Below are 25,154 nucleotides of genomic sequence, written 5' to 3' on the forward strand. Positions count from 1 at the left end.
TTTACTTTTACTCAACTTTAACTAGTTGGATTTTGAAATACAACTATCATAATAATCATATATCCATATACTGTAGTTTAATCGGTTAAATTTTGAAATCAAGCTAATATAATCTATTCCCCTTACCTGTTCCTGAAAATATGCCTATTCCACCTGGAAGATGGAAACCCTAACTTCTTGAACTCGCGCGCGGAAAGTGAGTCGGCAAGCCGAGAGAGGAGAGGGAGATGATCGAGGAGCAAGAGCAAACTTCGAGCGGCCTTAGGAGAGAGAGAGAGACACACGTGAGGGATGAGAGAGAGCAATTCGGAGCCCTAGAAGAGAGAATGAAATTTTATAAAAAAAATGAACTAACTTCTATTTATGGGCAAGCTGGCCCGTATGAAACCAAAACCGTTGACGGTTTGGCCTTGTGATCCCTTTATAAAAGCTCTCAGTTGTTGAAACCATCGACGGTTTTTCTTGAGCCTCGTGAAACTGTTGACGATTTAGCTTGTTCCAAACCCTTTTCCTTCTTTCCTTTTTCTTTTCTTTTCTTTTCTTTTTATCTATTTCTCTTTTCTTTAATTTATTTTTCTTTTATTTCATGGGTTCGGGTCCCTACAAAACGTGTGTAATAAGGTTAGAGCAAAAGTTATTTTGACTAATCTTAATGAATGATTAATAAAATTAGTCACATCCAATAAGATGTTAGCTTGGTAAATGAACCTATTAGAAAAATCATGAACGTAATATATATATATATATATATATATATATATATATATTATGTGTAAATATATGAAAAATAATACTTAAAATTACATATATTTATATTAGGGAAAGTAACATTGTCAACAACCTTCCAAATATATCAAATATCCTCATTTCAATAAGATGATGTAATAAATAAATAAATACAAAAATATAGTCAATACATAATTTCATACCTTGTCTACACACCGAATATGTTATATGATATATCTAATAAAAATGTGTCTATGTTCAAGTATAAGAAAAATGATAATACTACAAAATAGTAATTATTAGGAATGAAAACGGGTCAATGTGCAATTAATGTTTTACAAATCATTCATTTTAAATTAAATTTGTATTTAAAGAGTAACAATTTGTTTAAATTAAAATCAACTCGAACCTAATCTGTAACATAAAGACTTAGATATGTTCAAATCATTCTATGTCAAATTTTCTTTTAATTTTAAAATTAAAATCTAATATCAAAAATTAACTATTTTCATGCTATTTATTGCAATATTTAAATTTTAATTTATAAAGATTACATTAATGCACAAATGTGTTAAGAGATAAGGATAGAGTTATACAACCATGTACACTATTTAATTTTTAATTTTTTATTATACTTTCATTTTAGTTGAAAAATATTTGCATCCATATATCGACCATCCCAATGGTATATTTTTTTTTTTGTATAGCATAATTAATTTTTTCCCTTGAATTTTGACTACATATGTTGAAATATAATTAAATGACCTATATTTATTAATAGGTATGCGAATTAATTGGGGACATTTGACTACAAGTATCATTCACTTATTTATAAACGAGCTCGAACTGACCCAATTCAAACAAACTCCAATTATCTACAAAGCACTCTAATTTCAACGCAACTATCTTTTAAAGAATTTACCTAAATTCAAATTTAAAGCTTAAAATCTATTTATTAATTCAAAAATCAAAATCGATTCGTTAAATTACCCATATATGGTATTTTGAAAATATTGCTATTAAATGATTATTTGTGTTTTTTAAGGGATGTGGAAAAGAAAAATACTAATAATCAAAGAATATATCTTTTTTTTCCTTAATTAATATAAAATTGAATATAGGGTTAGATAAATACAGCTATATTATATTTCATAATTTTCAAAGAAGACTAATTAATTGTTGACATGTTAAGCATAGCGTGAATTAAATAATTCAACTAAGAGTACCTTTATAATAGGCCTTTTCTTTTCTTAATTGAATTTTCAAAAAAGGTTTTGAAGAAAATTTCCAGCATAGTTTGTGATTATTAAATTATCTTAAATTGTGTCATAATGATATCATGAAAAAGATAAATGTATTTTTGGTGAAAAAAAGATTTTGGCATCATCATTGCCGTATCCAAGAGCCGGCTGTGGTTCCATAGCCAAAAGGCATGTCATCATCTCTTTTCATCCAATGGCTGTGATTAATTTTTTTATTTCGTGGTCCCACTTTGCGCCCATGCCGTATATTCATCTGGGACACGTGCACGTCTCACACGCTGCGGTTACTGTTCCATTCATCCACCTCGTTAACTTTAGCTGCGGTGAGAATGAGGCGACTGGCTGGGACGCGCAGGAGGAGGTAGAGAACTCTCATTTTACTTCGGCGGGAAAGGTCAATTCGACTGCCACGTGTCCATGAAATGAAATTAGAGGGGAATAAGATAAAAAATTATGTAGGGAATACATAAAATTATGAGGAGTAATTTTATTTCACTTTATTCTATTTTTTATATTAAATAAATTATGAAATTTTATATAAAAATATTTTACGCGCATTCTCTAAGATTTTTAAATTTTTAAATTTAAAATAATTATAAAAATAAATATAATATATTTCAATAAAACCATAATAAATGGACGGTACATAAAATTAAGTTATAGCTTATAAGAAAACATGATTATATTTGGGGGTATCACACCACGTCTCATATTTTTAAAAATTTTCTAATTTTTTTTCATAAATAATGGGAATTCAAGATATATAATTATCTACATAAATATTTGTTTAAGTTTTAAAACAAAAATAATTTGTTAAATAACTTATATACCAATAATTTGTAAATATGAGGGCTTTCTAGATTTGATAATAAGATAGGAACATTTCCTAAAGTATAAAAATTTTTAAGGATCTCCCTTAAAATTTTTAAAAATATAGCGATCTTTTTTGTGATTTGTCAAAAAGTCACAAACGTCACTGTATATTTGCAATAAGGCAAATCTTTCCCCCATGACATGACATGACATGGTGGAAACGTATCAGCAAGTAAGAAAGAGCATAAGGGGTTCAATTTCAGGTAGATACACTCACGGAGCCAGTGGTACCTGTTGATGATGAGAGTTTACTTTGTGAGCCAGCGGGGACCATGGATGGTGAGAGTTTTCTATGAGCCAGCGGGGACCGTGAATGGTAATGGAGATGAGTCCCGGGGGTCGGGTTGACCGAACGTCCAACTAATACACAAAAGTCATACCCGCATCCGAACTTTACCCTGATTAGCGAGACCTGGGGGAGGAGGACACTGATCCGCAGGTTTGGTGTCGCACCAGGGGGTTCGAATAGCTCGTTAGTGGCTAGAGTTCCTATGTAATCAAAAAAATAAAAAAATAAAAAAAATAAGGCAAATCTTTTGAAAAAAAAAATGTCATTTTGGTAAACCTCAATGGAGGTATGTGACATTTTTGAAATCTTGGAAGCTCCTTATCTTTTTATCAGATCACAGAAAAAGACCGAAATATTAGTGTCTTTTGCCGTAAATACTATGATTATAAATTAACTACCAAATTGAGGACATTTTTTTAAAAGATGTTTAAAAAGAAAAAAACAATTAAAAACCAATAATCTAAACTTCACTTACCTTATGTTTGGAGAGATTTTGGAATTAGAATTATATTGGATTTGAATAAAATGTAATATAAATATTATTGAAATTTGCTCAAATTTATCTAAATTCAAATTTATAGTTTAAAATTATGCTCTCAAATACAACATTAATGAATGCTAAGTTTGATAAGATATTTGAAGATTTCAAATTTAAAATTATTTTATTAATTATTAATTTTTTTTGAATAGATGAGAAAAGGTGAACATGTTATAAAAATTATTGCACCTTAAAATACGATTTGAAAGGGGAGATAAATTTGTAGATCACAATTTTACATATATATATATATGTATATATATATATATATATACTTTGACGTTTAATTTGATTATTGTTATGCGCGCGCTATATCTATATATTACACACATAAATATAAATAACTAATTTTTCCTCTCTGCCCCCAAAAATATAATGCTACCTTCTAATTATTTCAAAATTTTAAAAAATTACAACAATGAAATAAAACTTCACGGGTGAAAGAAAATTGACTTCTCTTGAGTTTTGACAAAAAAACAAAGATCTTGCTTCCACGGGCATGACGCGATGTAAAGGCATCAACAAGTAAGAAAGAGTATCGGGGGTTCAATTACAGGTAAATACACTGACGGCGCCAGCGATATTTATGGATGGTGAGAGTTTACTCTGTGAGTCAGTAGAAACCATGGATGGTGAGAGTTCGCTTTGTGAGTCAGTGGAGACTGTGGATGGTGAGAGTTCTCTGTGAGCTAACGGGGACCATGAATGGTAATGGAGATGTGTCCCGAGGGTTGGGTTGGCCGAACGTCCAACTAATGCACAGAAGCCGTATCCACATTTTAAACTTTGCACTGATCAGCGAGACCTGAGGGCGGAGGACACTGATCCATAAGTTTGGTATCGCAGCAGGGGGTTCAAATGACTCGTTAGTTGCTAAAGTTCTTATGTAATAAAAAAAAAAAAAAACAAATATCTGTTGTAAAATTTCAAGAATTCCATCGACCTTTTTTGAGATTTCAAAAAGATCACATACTTTTACTGAGATTTATCAAAAATACACAAACCTTCCCTCAAAAGACTTGTCTTTTTGTAAAATATAGAAATCAATTTTATGCTTTTTTGAAAAATTTCATGAGATTCTTAAAATTTTTTAAATCTCAAGATAAGTCCTTAGGATTTTTGAAACTTTAAGAGATGTTAGTATCTTTTTGCTAAACCTCAAAAGAGGTAAGTGTCTTTATATCCTAATTTTATTTTGTCCAATTAAACAAATAGAATATATTCATTAAATAACTTACTCTATTTTAAATAGGAAATACGTTTATTAAAAAAGCCTATTCACACATTTGATTAGTTGCATATTTTGCCCAATAACTATCATAAATTGGTCAATTTGAATTTTTATTATTCATTCATGACACCATGCTTTCTCAAAAAATGCCATCTAATATATAGTACTAAAAAAAATAAAATTCAATATTTTTAAAATTGAATATAGCAATTACATGAATTTGTGAGGATCCGTTCAGATTGAGGATTTTGATGGAAAAAGAAAAGGAAAGAAAAATAAAAAAAGAAATTTATTTTTCATTCTATTTTTTTTCCATATCAAATATTACTTAAAATAAAAATTTGTTATACTATGATTAAAAATTAAAAAAATTAAGTATTGATGGTGTATAAAATTAAATATGTATTTATTGATTTTAAATATATTTTTTTTTTTACTTTTCTTAATAACCAGACATCAGAGATTACGTTCCTTTATTATTTTTTTTTCCTTTTTTTTTTTCACTCATATTTTAACGGGCTCTTGAATTATTTATTAAATGATGCAAATTAGGATAATGATGTGGAATCTGACTAATGCTTGAAACCACACCATTAGGGCAATGTGATAAAAATATATCTTTAGTGATTTATTTATACTAAATAGTTAACTTAAATCAAGTATCTAGTACAGTAAGTTATAGTAACAAAAATTACATTAATATATAAATAGTTAAATAGTTAGTGCATCACTTGGATCTCAACTAGTTAGTATTTATGGATACAAGAAAGTTTTTACTAGTAAATCACATTTGTTATGATCCTCTATTAATCCCAATTAAAACAAAGGGAAATAGTATAATGTGAAATACAATTGCGTTAATAAATTTTGGGCTTAATTTGACACTTACACACTCCTCAAAAAACTTATTTTTTTACAAAATACAAGTAGGGGTGGTGTGTTTTTAGGAAAACTCAAGAGAGGTTTGTGAAAGTCTTAAAACCTGAAAAGAAGTCTTTGAAATTTTTGAAATCTCGAAGATGCAAAATATCTTTCTTGTTGATAATTTTATAAAGTTAAAAGCACTCGCCATGAAATAAATAATTTGTTATATAGAAAAACTAAATATTAGCTTTAGAAGTTGTTCTAATAGTGCTAAACTCTAAATGTTTGTTTGGTAAATGCATTAAATCAATTTATTTTGCCTTTAAAACAAAAAAAAAAAAGTCAAAAAGGAAGAACAATCTCAATTTAATGGTGCAAAAGATGTACTTTTACATTCATTGTGATTCAATCGACAATATAACTCAAATTAGTATTCATATGACAGTCGTAATTTATTTTAATAGTCAATTTTACTTAAGAATTCACTTTATGCCGGAGGTTTGGAGACTCCGAGACAAACAATATTTATTTATTTCAATTAAAAATCATAATTTTGTCGCGTACCGATAATTAATTTTCTCACATCTTAGGGTTGGATTCCTATATATATATATATATATATATAATCTAATTAATGTGATGAAACAATCTTTATCCTAATGCTACTTTTTTGATTTCTCAAAAAGTATAAAAGACACGTTTGATAAAATCATTCACTCAATTTCCCTGCCACGTGGCGCGCAAAGACTCATGTGCAAGTAATTATGCAAAATTCCGCGGGTGAAAACAAATTATAGCTCCGGCGGCCAATTGCTCCTGGAGGCTCGATCAAATAGTGAGAAAGTGATTCTAATTTTAATTTCCACATTATGGTGAAAATTTTCTAGTGGGAGAATGAAATCCCGCATTTTCTTTTTCTTTCCCGGGATTACAAAATCCCAAGAAAATTAAAAAAGAAAACGCGAACTCCTCATATTTATACCCGCAGATGCACACAGAAGCTTCAAACAAACCAAGCCTCCTATCTCATCGCGCAGGCCTTCTGGCGGCTTCCCACCGAGGTTCCCGGGTCAGTCCACAACCGTTGAAGATGAGAAGAGAATGAACAGAGGCAATCTCCGATCATGTCATTCTCTTACTCTGACCGCTCCTCTGACCTGCTCTGCGGCGAGGACTCCGGAATCTTGTTCGGGGAATCGCCGGAATGCTCGTCGGACCTCGAATCTCCTGCGTGTAGCGAAGAATCCATAGCGTGTAGTGAGGAATCTATCGCCGGATTCATAGAAGACGAGAGAAACTTCGTGCCTGGGTTCGATTACTTGGCAAGGATTCGGTCTCAGTCGCTCGATGCTTCGGTCAGAGAAGAGTCCGTTGCGTGGATTCTTAAGGTACGTTGATACATGGCATCGATGCTTGTGATCCGATCGTAACGATCGGTCCGTTTTCTACGCGCGCAGGAACTTTCCTGCGCTTCGTCGTTGATTGAACAGTACACAGAAAGTGCACGATATTTGCAATAATGCCATCCGACTCTAGCATCACTCCAATCTGTAGCAAATGTTAGAAAAGTGGTCAATGACGTCTAGAGTGCGCGCGCGCGCAACTGCGGCCTAAATACACCCATGGGCCACGGATCTGAGTCATTTGAGCTCAGAGCCACCGTCCGACTGCCATGAGAGAGTTGAGAACCGCCGTGAGGCGCATTTTAGTGCTCTCCGCATGTGCGATTAGCGGCGCATTATAGATATCGATTGCGCACGCTATGCGCATTATAGTCTACTGATCCATTCTGCACAATCATATCACATGATCGCATCTTTACCTTAGTTATTTCAATCGTGCGATTAAGCAGGCTCATTTAGTATCAATACACAAGTGACGGACTGATGCGTCACCGTGATTTTGCAGGTGCAAGCTTATTACGGTTTCCAGCCGTTAACGGCGTATCTCTCCGTCAACTACATGGATCGCTTTCTCTATGCTCGCCGGTTGCCGGTGAGTTCCGGTCATCATCCCTGTCTCTTGAGTTTTTTTTTGGGATAATAGTACTGATAATAACATCGTCTGATTACTAATTAATCCCCAAAAAAATTATAAAAAATTGTCACCAGTCATAATATTTGACTTTTCCAACATGATTTAATGTATAATATGTATTATATGAAAAGTACCTTCATCGAATATGATATGATACGTGTGGCAGGAAAAAAGTAGTGTATAGTTTGCTGTTCTCTGTTTCTTATACATATTTACTTTTTCCCCAATTGTTATACGTCAACCATGTGCTCTGTACGTATGTAGAGAGAGAGAGAGAGAAAGCACCAGGGGCTCAAAGCTCCGGTGAATATAGCCAGGACATGAAACAAAGGACCTGTACCCTTAAGTATAGGGAAAGCCACAGATAGATAATGGAGGGATGAGGAGTAAGGGTCCTTTGGATCTCTCGTAGTAGTAGCCAAATCCATGATGAAGACCAATATCGACCGCCCTGTCTACCTATTTTAAAGGAAGTTAGCCTACCTACCTCATCAATTGACAATTAACATTATGTTTGTGGGGGTTTCTGTGTCCCACATATCATTTAATACACCAATTTGTTTTCATTGTTATCATTACTTTAAAAAAAAAAAGAAAGGAAAACCATTGGACATTCTCATTAGCATCTTTTTCTCAAAAGGGGTTTCTTCTTTTAGATCAAATCTTCTTTTTGCCATCAAATTGTGTTTGTTCTAATACACGTATAGCATTGAGTTCATTAATTTGATTTTTTATGCAATATTTCAGCAAGCCAGCGGTTGGCCAATGCAACTATTATCAGTTGCTTGCTTGTCACTAGCTGCCAAGATGGAGGAACCTCTGGTTCCTTCTCTATTGGATCTCCAGGTAATTAATTAAATTTTAATCAATTGATTAATGAATGTCGACCCATCTAATCATTGATTAATCACAGCAACAGTTTTATCTTTTTAATTTGATTATTCATTCGAGCTTGATCCATTGAGTCCGCTCGCGTTAATTCTATAGGTTGAAGGTGCCAAGTTTATATTTGAGAGCAAAACGGTTCGAAGGATGGAGCTTCTTGTTCTAAGCGTACTGGATTGGAGGCTACGGTCAATAACCCCATTCAGCTTCATCGCTTTCTTTGTGTACAAGCTCGATCCCACCGGAAATTACGTCGGATTTCTTACTGCGCGGGCCACCGAGATCATATTATCTAATGTCAAAGGTAGTACGTACGCATATAAATGCACATATTAAATTGAACAAGATATGATTATCTCTGATAAATTAATTACTAAAATGTGGAAAGTGTACATAAAAAATAATTGAATTATATCCGGGAATCAGAAACTGGGTTTTCAATATTTGGCGGGAACTGATCGAAATTATTGCCAATAATTTAATGCGAACAGAGGCTAGCTTTGTAGGATACTGGCCGTCGTGCATTGCAGCTTCAGCCATACTCTGCGCGTCAAGCGATATTCCAAATCTGGCTCTTGTTAATCCCGAGCATGCGGAATCATGGTGTGATGGCCTAAGCAAAGTAAGGATCGATCCCTAGCGATTTAGTAAAAGAAAAAATTGATTAATAAGATACAATAATTAATCATGATTCAATTAATTATATAAAATGTTGCATTTATATAAACATAATGTATGGATTGCAATTTGCAGGAGAAGATCATGAACTGCTACCATTTAATGCAAGAAATTGTGGTTGGCAACAGCCGGAGGAAGCCCCCGAAAGTGCTACCGCAGTTCAGAGTGACAACTTGGGCCAGGAGGATCAGGTCCCGTACTACTACTACTACTGATTATTCATCAGCATCCTCATCTTCAATATCATTATCATCATCATCGTCGCCATCTTCTTATAAAAGGAGGAAGTTAGGTGACTGCTTGTGGGCAATAGAAGATGACAAGGGAAACTCTGGTTAATTATTTAAGCAAGAGAATAGTAAAATTAAGAAAAAAAAAAAGAAAAAAAGAAGAGGACATCATCAGAGAAGACACATAAAAGGATGGTCCAAGAAGTTGTCTAGAATCCTCAATGTTTTTTGTTGGAGGGGGTTTGGAGATGGATGGGATTGACCAGAGGGGTGATGTATAAAAATATATCTGAAGCATGGAGGTATGAATGCATGAGAGTCATCTGGTGTATAAAAACTTTTTTTTGGGTGGGCATGCTTTGCCAATTGCCATTCATTGTAAATGGCTTTGCAGATTCCCAAGGGAGGGGGATTTGCTCCAGAATAATAATTTGGTGTGAGAAAAGAGAGTGAATGTAGGTAGAGAGAGAGAGAGAGAGAGAGAGAGAGAGAGAGAGAGAGAAACTTGTATAGGTATTTTTTTAATAAGTAAATGGTGGGAGCCATGGAGCGTCTTAGAAAGAAATGTGTGGGGGTTGAGTTTCAAAGGCAGCATCATATTGATGATTAAAAATGTTGAATGGAAGGGGATGCATGGTGGGACCAATGACATTGAAGATTTGAAGGGATTGGGTGGAAAGTTGCAGGGAGAAGTGAGAGACATTCAATGGAGTGGGAAAAAATAAGGGGAGGGAGCTAGATTGAACTTTGAAGTTTGAGCCATTCACGAGAGATACAAGTCAAGCTTCACATCTAATGCCACCATCATTGATTCAACTGCGCACCAGCCCTCTATATAATTTCCATCAAGAGAATGAATAAGCAGCAGCAGCGGGAGGAGGCCGGAGGTGGCTCCATCCATCTATCTAATACCGTAGACTTTTTGAGGTTTGATAATTATCTGAGAGAGTGGTAAATGTGCGCACACGCCAACGGAGGGCGTGCCGCACACGTGTGTATGTGTGTTTTTTTGGCGGGAAATGCCTCTTTCTAGAGGCTGGCCTTCTAAAGCTTTGTTTGGCCTAACCCATATATACCTGAGTAATCTTCTTTCTGAGTGTCTTTTGACTCGTGTAATGGGGTTTACACGTGTGTATTCTTTCTTTCTTTTTATTTTTTTTTGGGGAGCAGGGGGGCAGACGCCACCAGACTGGCAGACCCTCTTCCCTCACGGGGCCTAAATTTGGCTTAACAAATACAAAAGGTCTTTGGGGCCTTTTTTTCTTGCGTGTTTTGTGTAAATTTGTATTCATCAATATCATATATTATTGTTATTAATTCAAATATGTATAATTTTCTAGGAGGGTCTGTGGGCTGGGGCACGTGATTGACAAGAAAGAGTTTGTAGCTTAGCTATTTGTTTTATTTACCGTGAGAGAGAAAGGACCTTAAAAAAGCAGGGGGTGGGGGTGGAATTTTGTGAGGGGTGTTGCCTCACAACCTGTGGGGTGAGAATGTGAAGGGACCCGTGGGTCGAGGCTGGTCTGGTCCCGCTCGAGCAATAAGCCAATAAAGATATTGGTTCCTTCGATGACCAGTGAGGCGCTGCTGGCAGGGGCGCCTCTCGTCAGAGCGCCTGGCCCACGCTCAGTCCTCCCTACCACCTCCACCTTCATATCAGACCACTTGTGCCCCTTCCCTGTAATACTCGCATAATTAATCCTTGCTCTACTTTTTAAGTGTGTCGAAAAAGAAAGTCGCCATATATTTTTATTAAAATGGTTTGTTTTGGTGACTTGTATATTTTATCCTTTTGAAGTATTTTTAATTTCTTTGCTCCCTTAAATAACAAACATGTCCTTTATAATAAGTATCATGCTCTATTATTTGTAGTTTTATTCAATCAAATTCAATTATAGAAGGTTCATTTTTCAAAACAGTTGGTAGCACACGACATACCTATAATAGAATTAATTTTCTATTAAAGAAGCTAAATTTTTAGTTTGTCTTCAAAATTATATCCACATTTTATGTATGTATTCGGAGACTTCGCAAAATTTATAAATGAGCATTAATTTGATTCAAAAGTTTAAATTTATTATATCTTGGCCCAACATGTACATAAGTACTCAGTGAAATTTTCTATAATCATACCCTTGTGAGTTCAAAACACTTAGAAGTCAAAAGTGTCATGCAATCAATTAAGAGTCACTCCTCAACTTGTAGGATCCACCACTTCTATTAAGAGTCGCTCCTTAATTTGAACCGTTGACAGATACCACTTGTTAGGAATTGGGAGTCCATAGGTGAGACTTTATATATATGAATGGGCATCAACTTGGCACCAACTTAGTTTAAAAGCTTAAACTCATTGAATTTTAGAACCAATCATATATATATATATATATATATATATAAGCATTCATTCTTCATTCTATATATATATATATAAAATATAATATAAACTTACAAGTGAAATTTTCGGAGTTTAGAATTTTCATTTGGAAAGTAGCTAAAAAAAAATTTAGTAAGCTACATTTTCTGCATTCTTCATAGCGCCCAAGTTAATTTTCAAAAGCAGTGAAAAAGACATTTAATAAGCTAAATTTTGTGTGTTAGTTGGTGACATCCTAATTAATAGTGTTTAAAATTTTCATCTAATTTTGAAAAGTAGCCGAAAGACTTTTAATAAGCTACATTTTTTGTGGTTTCAACTCAGTTGAACTCTCAATTGGAAAAAAGCAAAAAGAAGAGAAAGAACAAGAAAAATCTATTGCATTAAACACTATGAGAGAGAGAGAGAGAGAGAGAGAGAGAGAGAGAGAGAGCAATAAATGTACTTGATCAGATGTAGGTGTGCATATAGCTGTTGCTCTGGACAATCATAGCCATGCGCAGGGAGTGAAAAAAGTATATATATTATTCACATAATTGATTATGAGCGAGTTTGAAAATTAGTCATCAGTAATTATTCATCATATATAATTAGTTTTAATTAGTTAATTGTGGTGGGTATAATTGATTGTGCACAAAATTTATTTAACATGTTGACGTAAATTCACAAATTAGTGATTAGATTAATTAATAAATAATGATTATCATAACATTCTTCTCACATCTCATTTCACTACCTTCTTTAGTTAGCATGATGACATCCATGAATATTTAAAAAATGGTCCAACAAAATATGAAATATTAAACGTTATCATTAGTATAATTTGCATTTGAACACACATTTCAACATTTAATAATAACTATTATTATTTTTATTCACCTTCTTATTTTTTATATTCAATAATAAAAACATTCTTGAGTTTATAAATACATAGCAACATTGCTAAAAAAAAGTAACTTAATTCTTAGAATAACTTTTATCCATTGATCGACAATTCTTCTATTTAGCATCGTCGGATCACTAGTATTAGTTGGTGATCTTGACTTGGTGAATCATTTCTTTCATGAGGAGGTTCTACCTCATGGAAATGCTCATTTGGTCGGTTGGGAATGTTCAACTTATTAATTTATCAATGTTTCTAAATGTGAGTACATGTACTATTTATGTTAAATGAAGTTATGATTTTATAATCTACTATGGTAAGATCCAATTAACTATAACGGGTTTCGAAATTTCAGTCATAGTAATACTAAAATGTCTTTATGTTATCTTCAGAGACATGAATTTTTATTCTCAATTTTGAATTTGTGCGGACTTAATTAAAATATTATGTAAATTTATTGTGATACAGAAAGACTTAAAAAAGGATTAGATGTTACCATCCATATTTACAAGGTGCACATTTATTTTCGGGAACCTTCTTATAAGAACTCCACGAGTAAGCGTACTTGAGTTGGAGTAATCTTGAAATGGATGAACTTCTGAGAAATTTTCTCAGAAAGTGTGTGAGTGAGGACAAAATACACTGAAAATGACATGTGTTGGTCTGTGGGGCTATTCATTAGCCCGATAAAATCTGCGCCCTGATGAGTTTGAAGCATGCTTGTTTTATTATTTAATTGATCAAAAAAATTGATGACGATAATAGGAAAAAAAATTATATACACATTTAATGGGAAATGATAAGTCGCCTAAGGCTTTTATTTTATTTTATTTTAAGAACAGCAAACCAACATAAGGAGAGCCAAACGGGAAAAGCATATGAAAGAAAGCCACAAAAGGAAACCAACAAAAAAGAAAAGAAAAGGAAAGATAGCAGCAGAGTATTCATCGCTAACTGTCAGCTTGGAATGTGTCCGTCCCTAAGTAGAGGAGATATTCATCAACAAAAATTTGAGAAATTTCACTAGCTAATTATAGAATGTGCCTCATCTCTAATAGGTGAAACCTTATTATGAGAAATGCTTCTAATAATGAATTTATGATGAAAAATGACTTTAGTTGAGGTGAAACCTTAGTAAAAGATATTGACATTTTTTGAAACTTAAAAAATTTTAGGAACTTTTCCTAAAATTTGAAGAATTTTAAGGACTTCTCCTAAGACTCGCCAAAAAAAACACAAATCTTTCCTCATATCTTGGAGAAAGATAAGTCTTTTGAGGAGAATATATATATTTGTAGTAATTTCAGGAAGAGAGATTTAGGCATTTTACATTTTAGTTTTTTGCGAAGTATCAATGGAATTGTTTGAACTTCAGGGAGGGCCTTCGGTTTCTATCTTTTTTGTAGTCTGACGAACCTTAGGGTTTGATGCAGGTGAGTGTTTTTTCCCTATTATTAAATAAATTGTGAGACTAACGAATGTAATGCCAATATTGAAGCGCTCTGGGGTCCTTCCCTTTTTTTGTATGAAATTCTATAAAGAAGATAGAAGGAAAGGTACTGGGTCGATCCTGCTCTTACGTGCATGGAGGACGTTCGATACATGTGCAAAACTAGCTTGGATGTCGTGTTTATGTCAAATCTCTCTATTACTAACATTACTGTTATGTAAAACACTACTTTAGACCCGTGCGTGTGCACACATGTAACAAATTTAGAGAAACAAAAAAAAAAAAAGACATGTAATTTATGTTATCCGATGGGGCGAACTAACATTTATTGAACTTCGGCGAGATCTCTTTATATTATCAATAAAAGTTGTCTTTAAGCCGGGTTTCAATTATTGATAACAAACATATATCAAATTAAACTTCCATGTCAAAAGCCAATAGTGCCTCATACAACAATAGAATGAGTTAAACTCAAAATACTGCGTCATATTGCAAGAGACTAAGCCCCAGTGCACCGCTATCAAAACCACCCACTTATTTACGGTTGTCAAGTAAATGACCCACCCCCTATATATATATATATGGACTCAATGCTTTTAAAAGCTCACACCATGTACAGTTCCCACACAACAAATATTGGAAAAGACCTAACAGTGGGAAGTTGTGATGGAGGGAGTCCCCAGATCCCCCGACATCTAGTATTTGTTTCTGCAAATGCTAACACAGCACAATGGCCCTTTTTATGGGTGTGTCAAAGGTAACCATACATTTTTCATAGGCTGTACAGATGGAGAGTCCCATTTGCTGTGCATTTAACCTAAAATCCTACCACTACAGGCCACCCATCCGGGACTGATGGGGTGGGGACGGACACCATGCCCTCCACCAAAGTCCTTAAACCCTAGCCTACCTGCACATGCACTACCACACCCATGCATGATCTGCCATAAACCATGGAGATGACATTTTCTGGCTGTCAGCACTTTTTTCTAAGCTGTCTAATTGGATCCTTACCTAAGATCGTTTTCTATGCTAACCTTATTCATGTATATCTTGGATCCAACACATAGCTTGCTAGCTAGGACCACTCTATACATGTATTGCGTGACACATAAATTCATATGGCATTTTGATGAGAGATCAATATCTTAGATGTCTTGATGTCAAAATTTATATGATGGTTCATGCGAGTTATAATTTGTTTTTACTTGTGGGGTTCGAAATTTTGTTCTTAGCTATTTGTTCTAACTCTTGGGTCTCGAAGTTTTATTATTAAAAGGGTCTCTTTTTGGAGTTAAGCAACAATTTTTAACTTTAAAATAGGAATTTTTATATGTAGATTTTGTCATTAATTATTTAAAAATTTTCTATATTGATGATCAAAATTAATGTAATTATTTTTAGTATGCTCACGGTTGACTGTATGTATTTTCTAAATTCTTGAAATTTCAATATAATTATTAGAATGAAACTATGCTGATTTAAAAAGTACATGACTTAAATTGTAACACTTTAAAATGTACAATGATTGCACTAGAAAATGTACATACAGTCAATGGTGACTGCACTGAGATTTTTTTTTTTTTAACTACTAAGATTGAAGATTTAAAAAGATTAATTAGCCCTAGTAGCTAGAAACATTTCAAAAGCATAATGAAGTATTGCATGCATGTCATGTACTTGGTGAGAATCATTTATATTATGTAAAATGAAGTGTTAGATGTAAGTTGGAAAAGTGGTAATTGATGTTACAAACATGAACATTCAAGATTTGTATAACAAAAAAATAATAATAATTTTTGAACCAAATTATTATTTTTAAATAAAATTTGACGAATATGGTATTAGACCAAAACCAAAACAAGAGCTCACTGATATCTTGGTTAATCATTGCCTAGTTGGTTATTCGCCCTATCCAAATCGAAAATTTCATAAAATACTGTAGAATTTTTTTTGACACAACATTATTGTCATGAAACCATTAATAAATTATAAAAAATAAAAAAAATAATAATTTGGTGAGCAATTATGACAAGAAATAACAAAACATAAACATAAAAGAAAAAGAAAATGGAGTAGAAATAGCTTTACAATAAGAAGCCTTTTTAGGTTGATCCCACACTAATAGGCCTTCTTGGAATCCACTTGATGATTTTTGGGTTAGGGGGGGAGGGGTTGTAAACAAATATCCCTTCAATTAGTGAGACATATGGTGCTCTCTGATTAGAGTGGGTACCCACTAAGATTTGGACTACATTATCAATCAAGTCCAAGATAATCTTGAATGCCCCACAAAAAAGGCCACATAAATTGCCCTAAATCTAAATGCAACTCTACTTTTATTTGCAACAATACTTAATTAGTTGATTTAGCATCATTGTTAAATTATTATATTAAACTACATTAATGATATGTTAACTGTAAATGTCAAAAGCATGTGCCCTTTGCATGCATTTTGCGCAATTTTTACTTGTCTTTTTCTTTTGATGTCACAATTTGTGTCCTTTTTTGTTGTCATTTTATTAATTTTAAGGTTAAACTACTCATAAGTTTAACACCCTCAATCAAACCCCTTCCCTCAAATTTGCTCCATGCTATATGTGCTTTATGCGTATTTTAATGCACAAGAGTAATTCAGTTTTTCGTCTTTTTTTGGTAAAAAATTAATTTTGTTGTGATTGAGATTGAATTTTATGATTTAAATATAGATTTGCATTGATTTGAAAATGGAAAAAAAAAACCCTCAATACAATTTTGTGTATTTCATTATATTCATATTCAAATCTAAAATCTAAGATCACAAATGTTCACTACAAAAAAGATGACTTTTAGTGATCGCTAGAAACTGTCACTAATAATAGCAAAACGTCACTATTAATTATTAGTGACAACTTACTGATGCTTAATAATTCGACACTATAACTTCTGTCTCAACTCATTATTAGTGACAGTTTTGTAACCGTCACTAATAATTGAGTATTAGTGACAGGCGTGGACCATCACTAAAGATGTAATACCGTCACTAAAGTTGACACTATTTTTAGGTTGAAAGTCGTCACTAAAAACCTAAAATTAGTGACGGATAAAGTGTCACGACCCGAAATTACTACCATTTTTTTTCCAACCTCTGATACCATAACTTCACAATCCATAAATACATATTTGTAGCGGAATCATAAACAACAAAGCCAGAATACAATACTAGAGTTCTAGTGCTATCATATATACATAATTTATTCTCCAAAATATTACTACAAACCCAGGTATACAGAACATCTCTACATAAAAAAGACAACTCTCACTAGCATTTACTTTCAATATACTAACTATGCCCAACACTGGAGCGCTAAGCTCGATCATCCCAAGGTCCTAAAATATTGGAATAAATATTGGGGGTGAGACACCTCTTAGTAAGACGGGATAAGTTATTATCAGTGCGTGGTAATATGAGTTTTAATGTAATAAAACACATTCATTTGATCATGAATGAAAGTTAAGGTGTAGTCTCAAGAGGGGGGTGAATTGGGTTATTAAAATTTGAAATTTAGAATAGCTACCAAGCGGGGGGTGAATTGGAAGTTTTTAGATTTCAATATTATTATTTTAAATTTTTACTTGTTTTAATTCAAACACTAAAAGGATAAAACAACCAATCAAATTACACCACAAAACTTAAGAATACAATTCAATGATATAAAACTTAACCAATCATTCAAGAATGATATTTCCCTTTAATAGAAGTCCTGTAGTTGTTTAGCAAAACCTGTTTTGAATGAATTTGTATTGCTTTATCTCTTAACCAAGATTTCCAAAAATTAACCAATGTACTCCCTTGTAGGTTTCCGCAAACGGTTAACTAAAACTTACTTTCTTAAATCAAGAGATTTCCTTGAATATGATGTATAAGCCCTGCAAACTGCACTTGATTCATACAGCATATAATGTGGAAAGTAAAGAGAGTAAGGAAGAAGATGAATACCGAGATTTATGAGGTTTGACTTATCCCTAGTCTACGTCCTCGCCTTTGGTCAATTCTGCCAAAGGATTCCACTAAGTATGCTCTTTTACCGGGCAGAGCAAGCCGTTACAAAATTCCCTCCTTTTAGGTAGAGACGCCTCTCCAAGCGAACAATCCTCACTTGGTACAACGATCCAAACAATCCTAGAATCGTCAACAATACAAAGAAGTTGCTATAATGATCTGTGTACAAAAGAAACTCTCAAAATAGAGCAGGGTTGTACAAGTTAGAGTACAATCAATACTTCAATCAAATAATCAATAAAGAAACTATGAAGCTCAAGTGTTTAGAGATCACCAAGAGTTTGTTTTGAATAAACAAACTTAGAGTATGAATCTTGGCTTTGGTATTTCAACAGAGTTTCAGAACTTTTCTCCTAGATGGAGTGTGAGCAATAGAAAGTTTTGAGAGATTGAATGCTTTAATTTCAAGAGAGCTGAGTGATTTCTTGGATGATTGAATTCTTGAGTTTAAAAGAGTATTTAAAGACATTCTTGGCTTAGTTTCCTTGTTCCCCAAGTATCTTTGAGTGGTCTCCAAGTTTTTACAACGTTTATATTTTGAAAAACTAATTTTTTTAAAATTTGCCCGTTGGAGTTTAAAAAATAAAAACCCGTGGAGCGAGTCGGCTAGACAGGCGATTGGGTAGTTCAAAAAACACAGGGTTAGTCAGCTAGACAGGCGACTGGGACCATTCTGCCTCACAAAAATTATTTCAAGAAATTGTCAGTCAGTTGGTAGAACACAGTTCATTTTGAGTCAGTCGGCTGGGTAAGTTTGCCTTGGTTAAGTTAGTCGACTGGATAGACAAAAGATTGGTTTTTTTTTTTTTTTTTTGATTTTTCCATTTCAGCTTTACACTTATGATTTGATTTTTTATAAAATATTTCAAGGATTTAAAAATGAGTTTCTTAAGTTTATATTGGTCCCTTAAAGAGCTTCATATTTTCTAAATTGTCACTTGATATGAAGTACTTACATCAAGCTTTTCTTAAACATGATGCTTCAAGTCTTTAATAAGCCTCTTGACTTCAAGTTCCTTTTAATCTTTAAGCTTTTAAGTACTAAAACTTCAAGTCTTCTTCTTTACAGCTTGAAAAGATTTGTTGAAGCTTTCTCTTGATATTCATAACTTGTTCTTTTAATATGATAAAAATGCACAGCTTGTTCTCTTGACGATACTTTAATTCATAGCTTATTTCTCTTGTGTTGAGATATATATTTCTGAAACAAAATCACTCAACAAGCAAGTTATACCAGCCCAAGAATCTGTTGCATTTATAACATCAAACAAAAACTCTAATAGTGAAGATGAAGAAGATGAACTAGCCCTCATATCCAAGAAACTTGCAAGAATACTAAGGAGGAAGAATAAATTCAAAAGAAAAATCAAATTCAGATGAGGAAGAAACTAATAAGAAAGAAACAAAGAAAGAACCACTTACATGTTATAATTGTAAGAAAGTTGGACACCTAAAATCGGATTGTCAAAAACTTAAGAAAGATTCCAAAAAGAAAAAAAAGAAAAAGGCAATGAAGGCCACTACATGGGACAAACTAAGTACTAGTAGCTCAGAGAATGAATCAAGTAACCAAGAGGTTGCTTATACTTGTTATATGGCATGGGATGATGATGATGAAGAACAAAGCTCTTCTTCCAAATCGGCGAATGAATATGGTAGTGATTCATCTAATGAATCCAATGATGAGAGCATGCCATCTTATGAAGAGTTACAAAATGAATTATTTATAGTTCATAAGATCCTAATCAAAGTAACTAAACAATATATTTCATTGAAAAATAAGAATGAAGGTACAATAAAAGAGTTGAAATCCCTTAAACTTGCTGAAAAAGAGAAAGATTTGATTATCAAGAGATTAGAAAGCAAGAATGAAAAGATGATGAAAGAAATAGAAGATCTAAGATTCCAAACTTTAATGGAAATTGAGAAAGACAAATATATATTTCTGAATTAGAAAGTAAAATCAATAACTTGTCTCAAGAAATAGTGAAATCACAAGTGAATGTTGACGGCAAGAAAGATATAGAGATAAATGATCTCAAAAGTCAAATTGAAAAAAAAGAAAAGATCATTTACAACTTTATTAAAGGAAAAGAAAACTTTGATAGAATGATAAGAGCATAAAGAATGTGTAACAACTTGCTTAACTTATCATATAATAAAATATAATAAATAAAATAGTCAACTCGAGACTCGTGGGTAACGGGGACACCTGTCATACACAGCGGAAACTAGGCAGCAGTAAATGTAAATCATCATTCCAATAACCACAAAATATATAATATCAGAGTTAACTATAATCCAAAACACTGTGTTTACTTACAATCTCCCAAATATACAAAAAAAACATCTCTAGGATCTCACATCAGAATATCCTGATCCTAGTACAAACTTACCCTCTTAGCAAGGTAGCACGACTGACTCAATGGCGGCCTCGATCCGCCGGTCCTTCTGGGTTTCCTGAAAATTTTTTAATGCTCGGGGGTGAGACACTTCTCAGTAAGGGAAAATAAACTAAATACATCTGTGTGACAACATGAATATTTGATGCAATTCTACATTTTCAATACATTTCATATATCTGAAAACATTCATCATAACATACTGAAAAATCATATACTTTCATATTTTCTAATAAATCATACAGTTCATAAAATGTTTGATATAATAGTAACACTAAAATTTTACCCAGGATGTATAACTAGCTGATGTCATGTATGACCCCCCATGAAGGGTTGTGCAGCCTGAAGGCGGGACCCAACAATGGCAGACCGACCATTGTCGAGTCAAAAATGTATGTAAGTACGATGAGCCTGCCACACCTTGGTCCGAATTTCCAAGTGGACGTCTACAACACTACACTGAAAGCCACATCGACTATCCATCTCCCACCCATTGTGGGGTGGTTAGCACAAGTCTGAACATAGATATCTGATCTGTATAGCAATGGTACCGTGCTTCTGCAACTGAACTAAACTAATATCCGACCTTTGATAACATATAATACATGATAATATACTTGTCTAACATAAATAAATTGATAGCATTTTCTGAAATAACATACATACATATGACCTTGCGCAAGTTTCTTTCATATCTGCGGCCTTGTGCCGAACATTCATAAATACGGCCTTGCGCTAAAATCATACGTAAAACACGACCTTGCGCCGACTATCAATCACGGCCTTGTGCCGAATATTTCATACATATCATTTGGGATAAATAATTCATTATCATGTATTTTGAAACTATAATGTACTGTAATATTTGATAACTTCTGAAAATCATACTTCATTCGTAAAATTGTTATAACATAATACTTATCATGTAAAACCAGATTCATGCCACACAATGCTGAGTAAAATCATATATTTTATTCTAAAATCATATTTCCCGTATAATAGCAGTATTTTCCCAAGTATGCATTTTTTCAACAATATTCAAATATAATACATGCTTTCCTAAAAATTAATTTTCTGATAAATAATAATAATTTGCATGGAAAATAACTACTTTAGTTTATTCCCTTACGTGACACTGAAAAGAAACCCCCTAGAACGCGCTTGTCCTGCACTTGCAGGATTTCCCGTTCAACACCTTGAAAATGACAATTCACAGAGCTAAACTTCAGTATTTTTTTGTGAATATCATTTTCTACAACTACGGTAAGACCAAATTTGGCATAAAAAGTCTTACCTTAAATTAGGGATGAATTTCAACTCTGTTCCACCAACGATCCGCTCCGGCAGACTTGGAGAGAACTTCCCAAGGAGCATCGTGGTGGCCTCAGATTGTCAATCTGGCGAACGATGGAACTGAAATCGAAGAGAGAGGAGAGAGAAACCATAGGGAGAAGAGAGAAAATATTTTCTGTCGATTTTTCTGTGTAAAAACCAAGTTTTTCACTATTTATACTATGGGCTTTGTCGACAAGTCACGTCACCTCGTTGACAAGGTCAAGAAGAAATTCGTTGATGAATTCTTCCCTACGTTGACGAAATTCAGAGTCGCTCAAAACATCCTCTCGGTATCTTCTCGTCGACGAAGCATACCTTCGTCAACGATCCCTTTTCCTAATTCCATTTTCCTCTTTCTTAATTATTATTTAAATACCATTATTCTTCGGGTCATTACAGAATGTCTCTAAATAAAGAAGACATAGGATTCAATGGAGTAGAAAATACAAAGAAAAAGAACCTCTATATGGAGTACTTCGCAAAAGTCTCTAAAGATTATGCTAGCACTTCCTCTAATGCCTATAGTCACACCACATGCTTCCTATGTAAGAAGAAGACACATATAAAGTTTGAATGCCCATTAAAAAAAAAGGGTGTGAAAACTAAATAAGTTTGGAGAGTAAAAGAAACTTCTCTTGTTAAACTGTCCAGACCCAATAAAATATGGGTATCGAGATGAGATAAGAAAAAAAATCTCAAAGATGAGTTGTTGACAAATGAAAATAATATTGTTAGCCTCAATTAATGAATGAATCATACAAGGTTTAACTTAAAAAGTATTAAATATGAATTTTAGGAATTTATATGAAGACAAAAGTAAGAAAATCTGAGCTTATTGCATGAGTTTTTAATTAAGAAAAAATATTTGAGAATAAGAAACACTTGAGCAAAATTTTAGTACAATGCAAATGATAATGATATGCTTCCTGCTTATGTGCTATGCTGATATGCTACATGCTTACATGCTGATATCTTGATAATGCCAAAGACATGAAAATGATTTGACTTATATTGATTATTTATGACTAACTATATATTCAAAATTTGAGCTTGACAACATAATTATATCCACGAGCATGTTATGATATTGATAATATTGACATGATATTGGTATTACTCTTGATATTAGTATTTATGAGCACATACATGATATAGATCAATATTTGAAGCATGAGATGATAAACTTAAAAGCATAATTGGTGTCAAATCTGAATGTATTAAATTCAGAGGGAGCGTTATGACTTATTACTTGTATTGTAATTTTCCCTAATTTTCAATTGGTATCATAAAATAAAAAAATTGGTATCATGAATTAATGTCAAAAAGGGAAAGAATGTTGAAAGCAAAGATGAACTATAAATGACAAATATGAAATATGCATGATATAATTTTAGCTAATATGAATGTTGTGTAACATATGCTTGATTGTGAACTTAAAGATGTTACAACACATATGCAATATGAATTACAAATATGAAATATGCATGACTATTTGACTATTGAAGCACACTACATTGCAATATATTGGGAAGTGTGTGTTCATGTGATATACTTGTTCATATGTTCATATGCTCAAAATGTGATTTTATTTTAACTTAATCATTTTTGATATCTTACTCTCTTTTATTGATGTCAAAAAGGGGAGAAGTTTTGTGTAACAATTCGAAAAAAAAAAATATTAATAAATTAAAATTATTAATCAAATAATTAGATAAATATTATTAAATTAATGTATTAAATAAATAAATAAAAAGAAATGGCAGGAAAAAAATTAAGAGTAATTATTAATTAATTAATTAGTTAATTAAATATTATTAAATTGAATTAATTTTGTTAAGTAAAATGGTGGTTATATATATATATATATATATATATGATATTACTTTAATGAATAAAGTAAAAGAAAAAAAAAGTAAATAAAGGAAGTTAAAAGGAGCAGTTACCTGAGAAGAATTGAAATCTCTTTGAATTACAGAGAGGCTACTAGCGTCTTCTTCAAGCTCTCTCTCACTTCTCGTTGCTCCTTCATCTTTGCTTCTTTCTCTCTCTCTTCCCTCATTTCTCAATGAATATTCGATCGATCAAGAAACAGAAGGTGTCGTTGGGTTTCTAACTTCGCCACCGGTATTTCTACTGGAGCAGATTTGTCGTGGGAACGACTTAGGCACTGCTTCTGGGGAAAGGTAATTTTTCCTTATATTCCTAATTTCTTTGTAAATATGCGGTTAAATCGACGATCGAGCACCACCACGTGGTCTTAATCACGGTTGTCGTCATTTTGGCATAGGTAAACTTTCAATTGGAGTTTTCTAGGCCCCACTTTAAAGAGAGAGTGAGATTTGAAAATTTTAGCAAATTGGGTATATTTGTGGGTATTACTATTTATTTGAGAATTATGACCCTAGGAAATATTTAAATAGTATTTTATTCAGGAATAATTTATTGGAATTAGGAATTTAATTTCAGAATCTGAGTGAGCATCTTTTTGGGATCCCTGTTGGCGTAGTGTAAGAAATCAGATAAGGGGAAAAATATATATTAAATCAGAATTTTGTGTATTTAATGGAAAAATAAATTGTGTTATACGTAGATGTATATGTTTCGGTATGGGTTTAAAATGCCAACTGTTTAAATTATATTTTTCGAATTTAAGGTTGTTTATTAGATATGTACATGCGAAAATGAACTGATGAAAGTGGCAAAATATTTTTAGGGTAATTATGTAAGAAATGAAAGGTATTTTCAGTATATAAACATTAAATGTTGGTTGACTTACAGGCAGTGTATGAATTTTATTGCTAAATTGTGTGGCATGAGTAAATAGGAATGTTGTGTGGAAATATATGTTAAATGTATGAGATACAGGTTAAGTAAGTAATGCATTGTAAATAAAACATGATATGGACTATGTTGCTTGTGTGTGTTAATGCAATCATGTAAACAGCTAAAAAATGTTGGGTAAAATAGTTGAAAGATGTTGGGTAAAATAGCTGAAAGATGCTGGGTAAAACAGTTGAAAAATATTGGGTAAATGTATGATAGCTGAAATATGCTG

General features: G+C 32.9%; 1 protein-coding gene across 2 annotated transcripts; it reads left to right on the forward strand.

Moving 5' to 3' along the window:
- The first annotated feature begins 6,488 nt into the window (after positions 1–6,488).
- On the forward strand, positions 6,489–10,936 carry LOC131144556 (cyclin-D1-1). 2 transcript variants are annotated; one of them, XM_058093259.1, is made up of 6 exons: positions 6,489–7,171; positions 7,692–7,778; positions 8,568–8,666; positions 8,808–9,009; positions 9,197–9,327; positions 9,459–10,936. In XM_058093259.1, the coding sequence occupies exons 1-6, from the start codon at positions 6,908–6,910 to the stop codon at positions 9,720–9,722; spliced, it is 1,047 nt and encodes a 348-aa protein (XP_057949242.1). In that variant the 5' UTR covers positions 6,489–6,907; the 3' UTR covers positions 9,723–10,936. The 2 variants fall into 2 exon arrangements, with proteins under 2 accessions (XP_057949242.1, XP_057949243.1); XM_058093260.1 differs by having other exon boundaries at positions 9,212–9,327.
- The last annotated feature ends 14,218 nt before the right edge of the window (positions 10,937–25,154 follow it).

Source organism: Malania oleifera, chromosome 12 (genome assembly GCF_029873635.1).
Source record: "Malania oleifera isolate guangnan ecotype guangnan chromosome 12, ASM2987363v1, whole genome shotgun sequence".
Taxonomy (NCBI): Eukaryota; Viridiplantae; Streptophyta; class Magnoliopsida; order Santalales; family Ximeniaceae; genus Malania; species Malania oleifera.

Coding starts and splice junctions, on each gene's coding strand:
- LOC131144556 (XM_058093259.1), top strand. CDS start 6,908: ATGTCATTCTCTTACTCTGACCGCTCCTCTGACCTGCTCTGCGGCGAG. Junction 7,779..8,567: donor TCTATGCTCGCCGGTTGCCG/GTGAGTTCCGGT, acceptor GCAATATTTCAG/CAAGCCAGCGGTTGGCCAAT. Junction 8,667..8,807: donor CTTCTCTATTGGATCTCCAG/GTAATTAATTAA, acceptor TTAATTCTATAG/GTTGAAGGTGCCAAGTTTAT.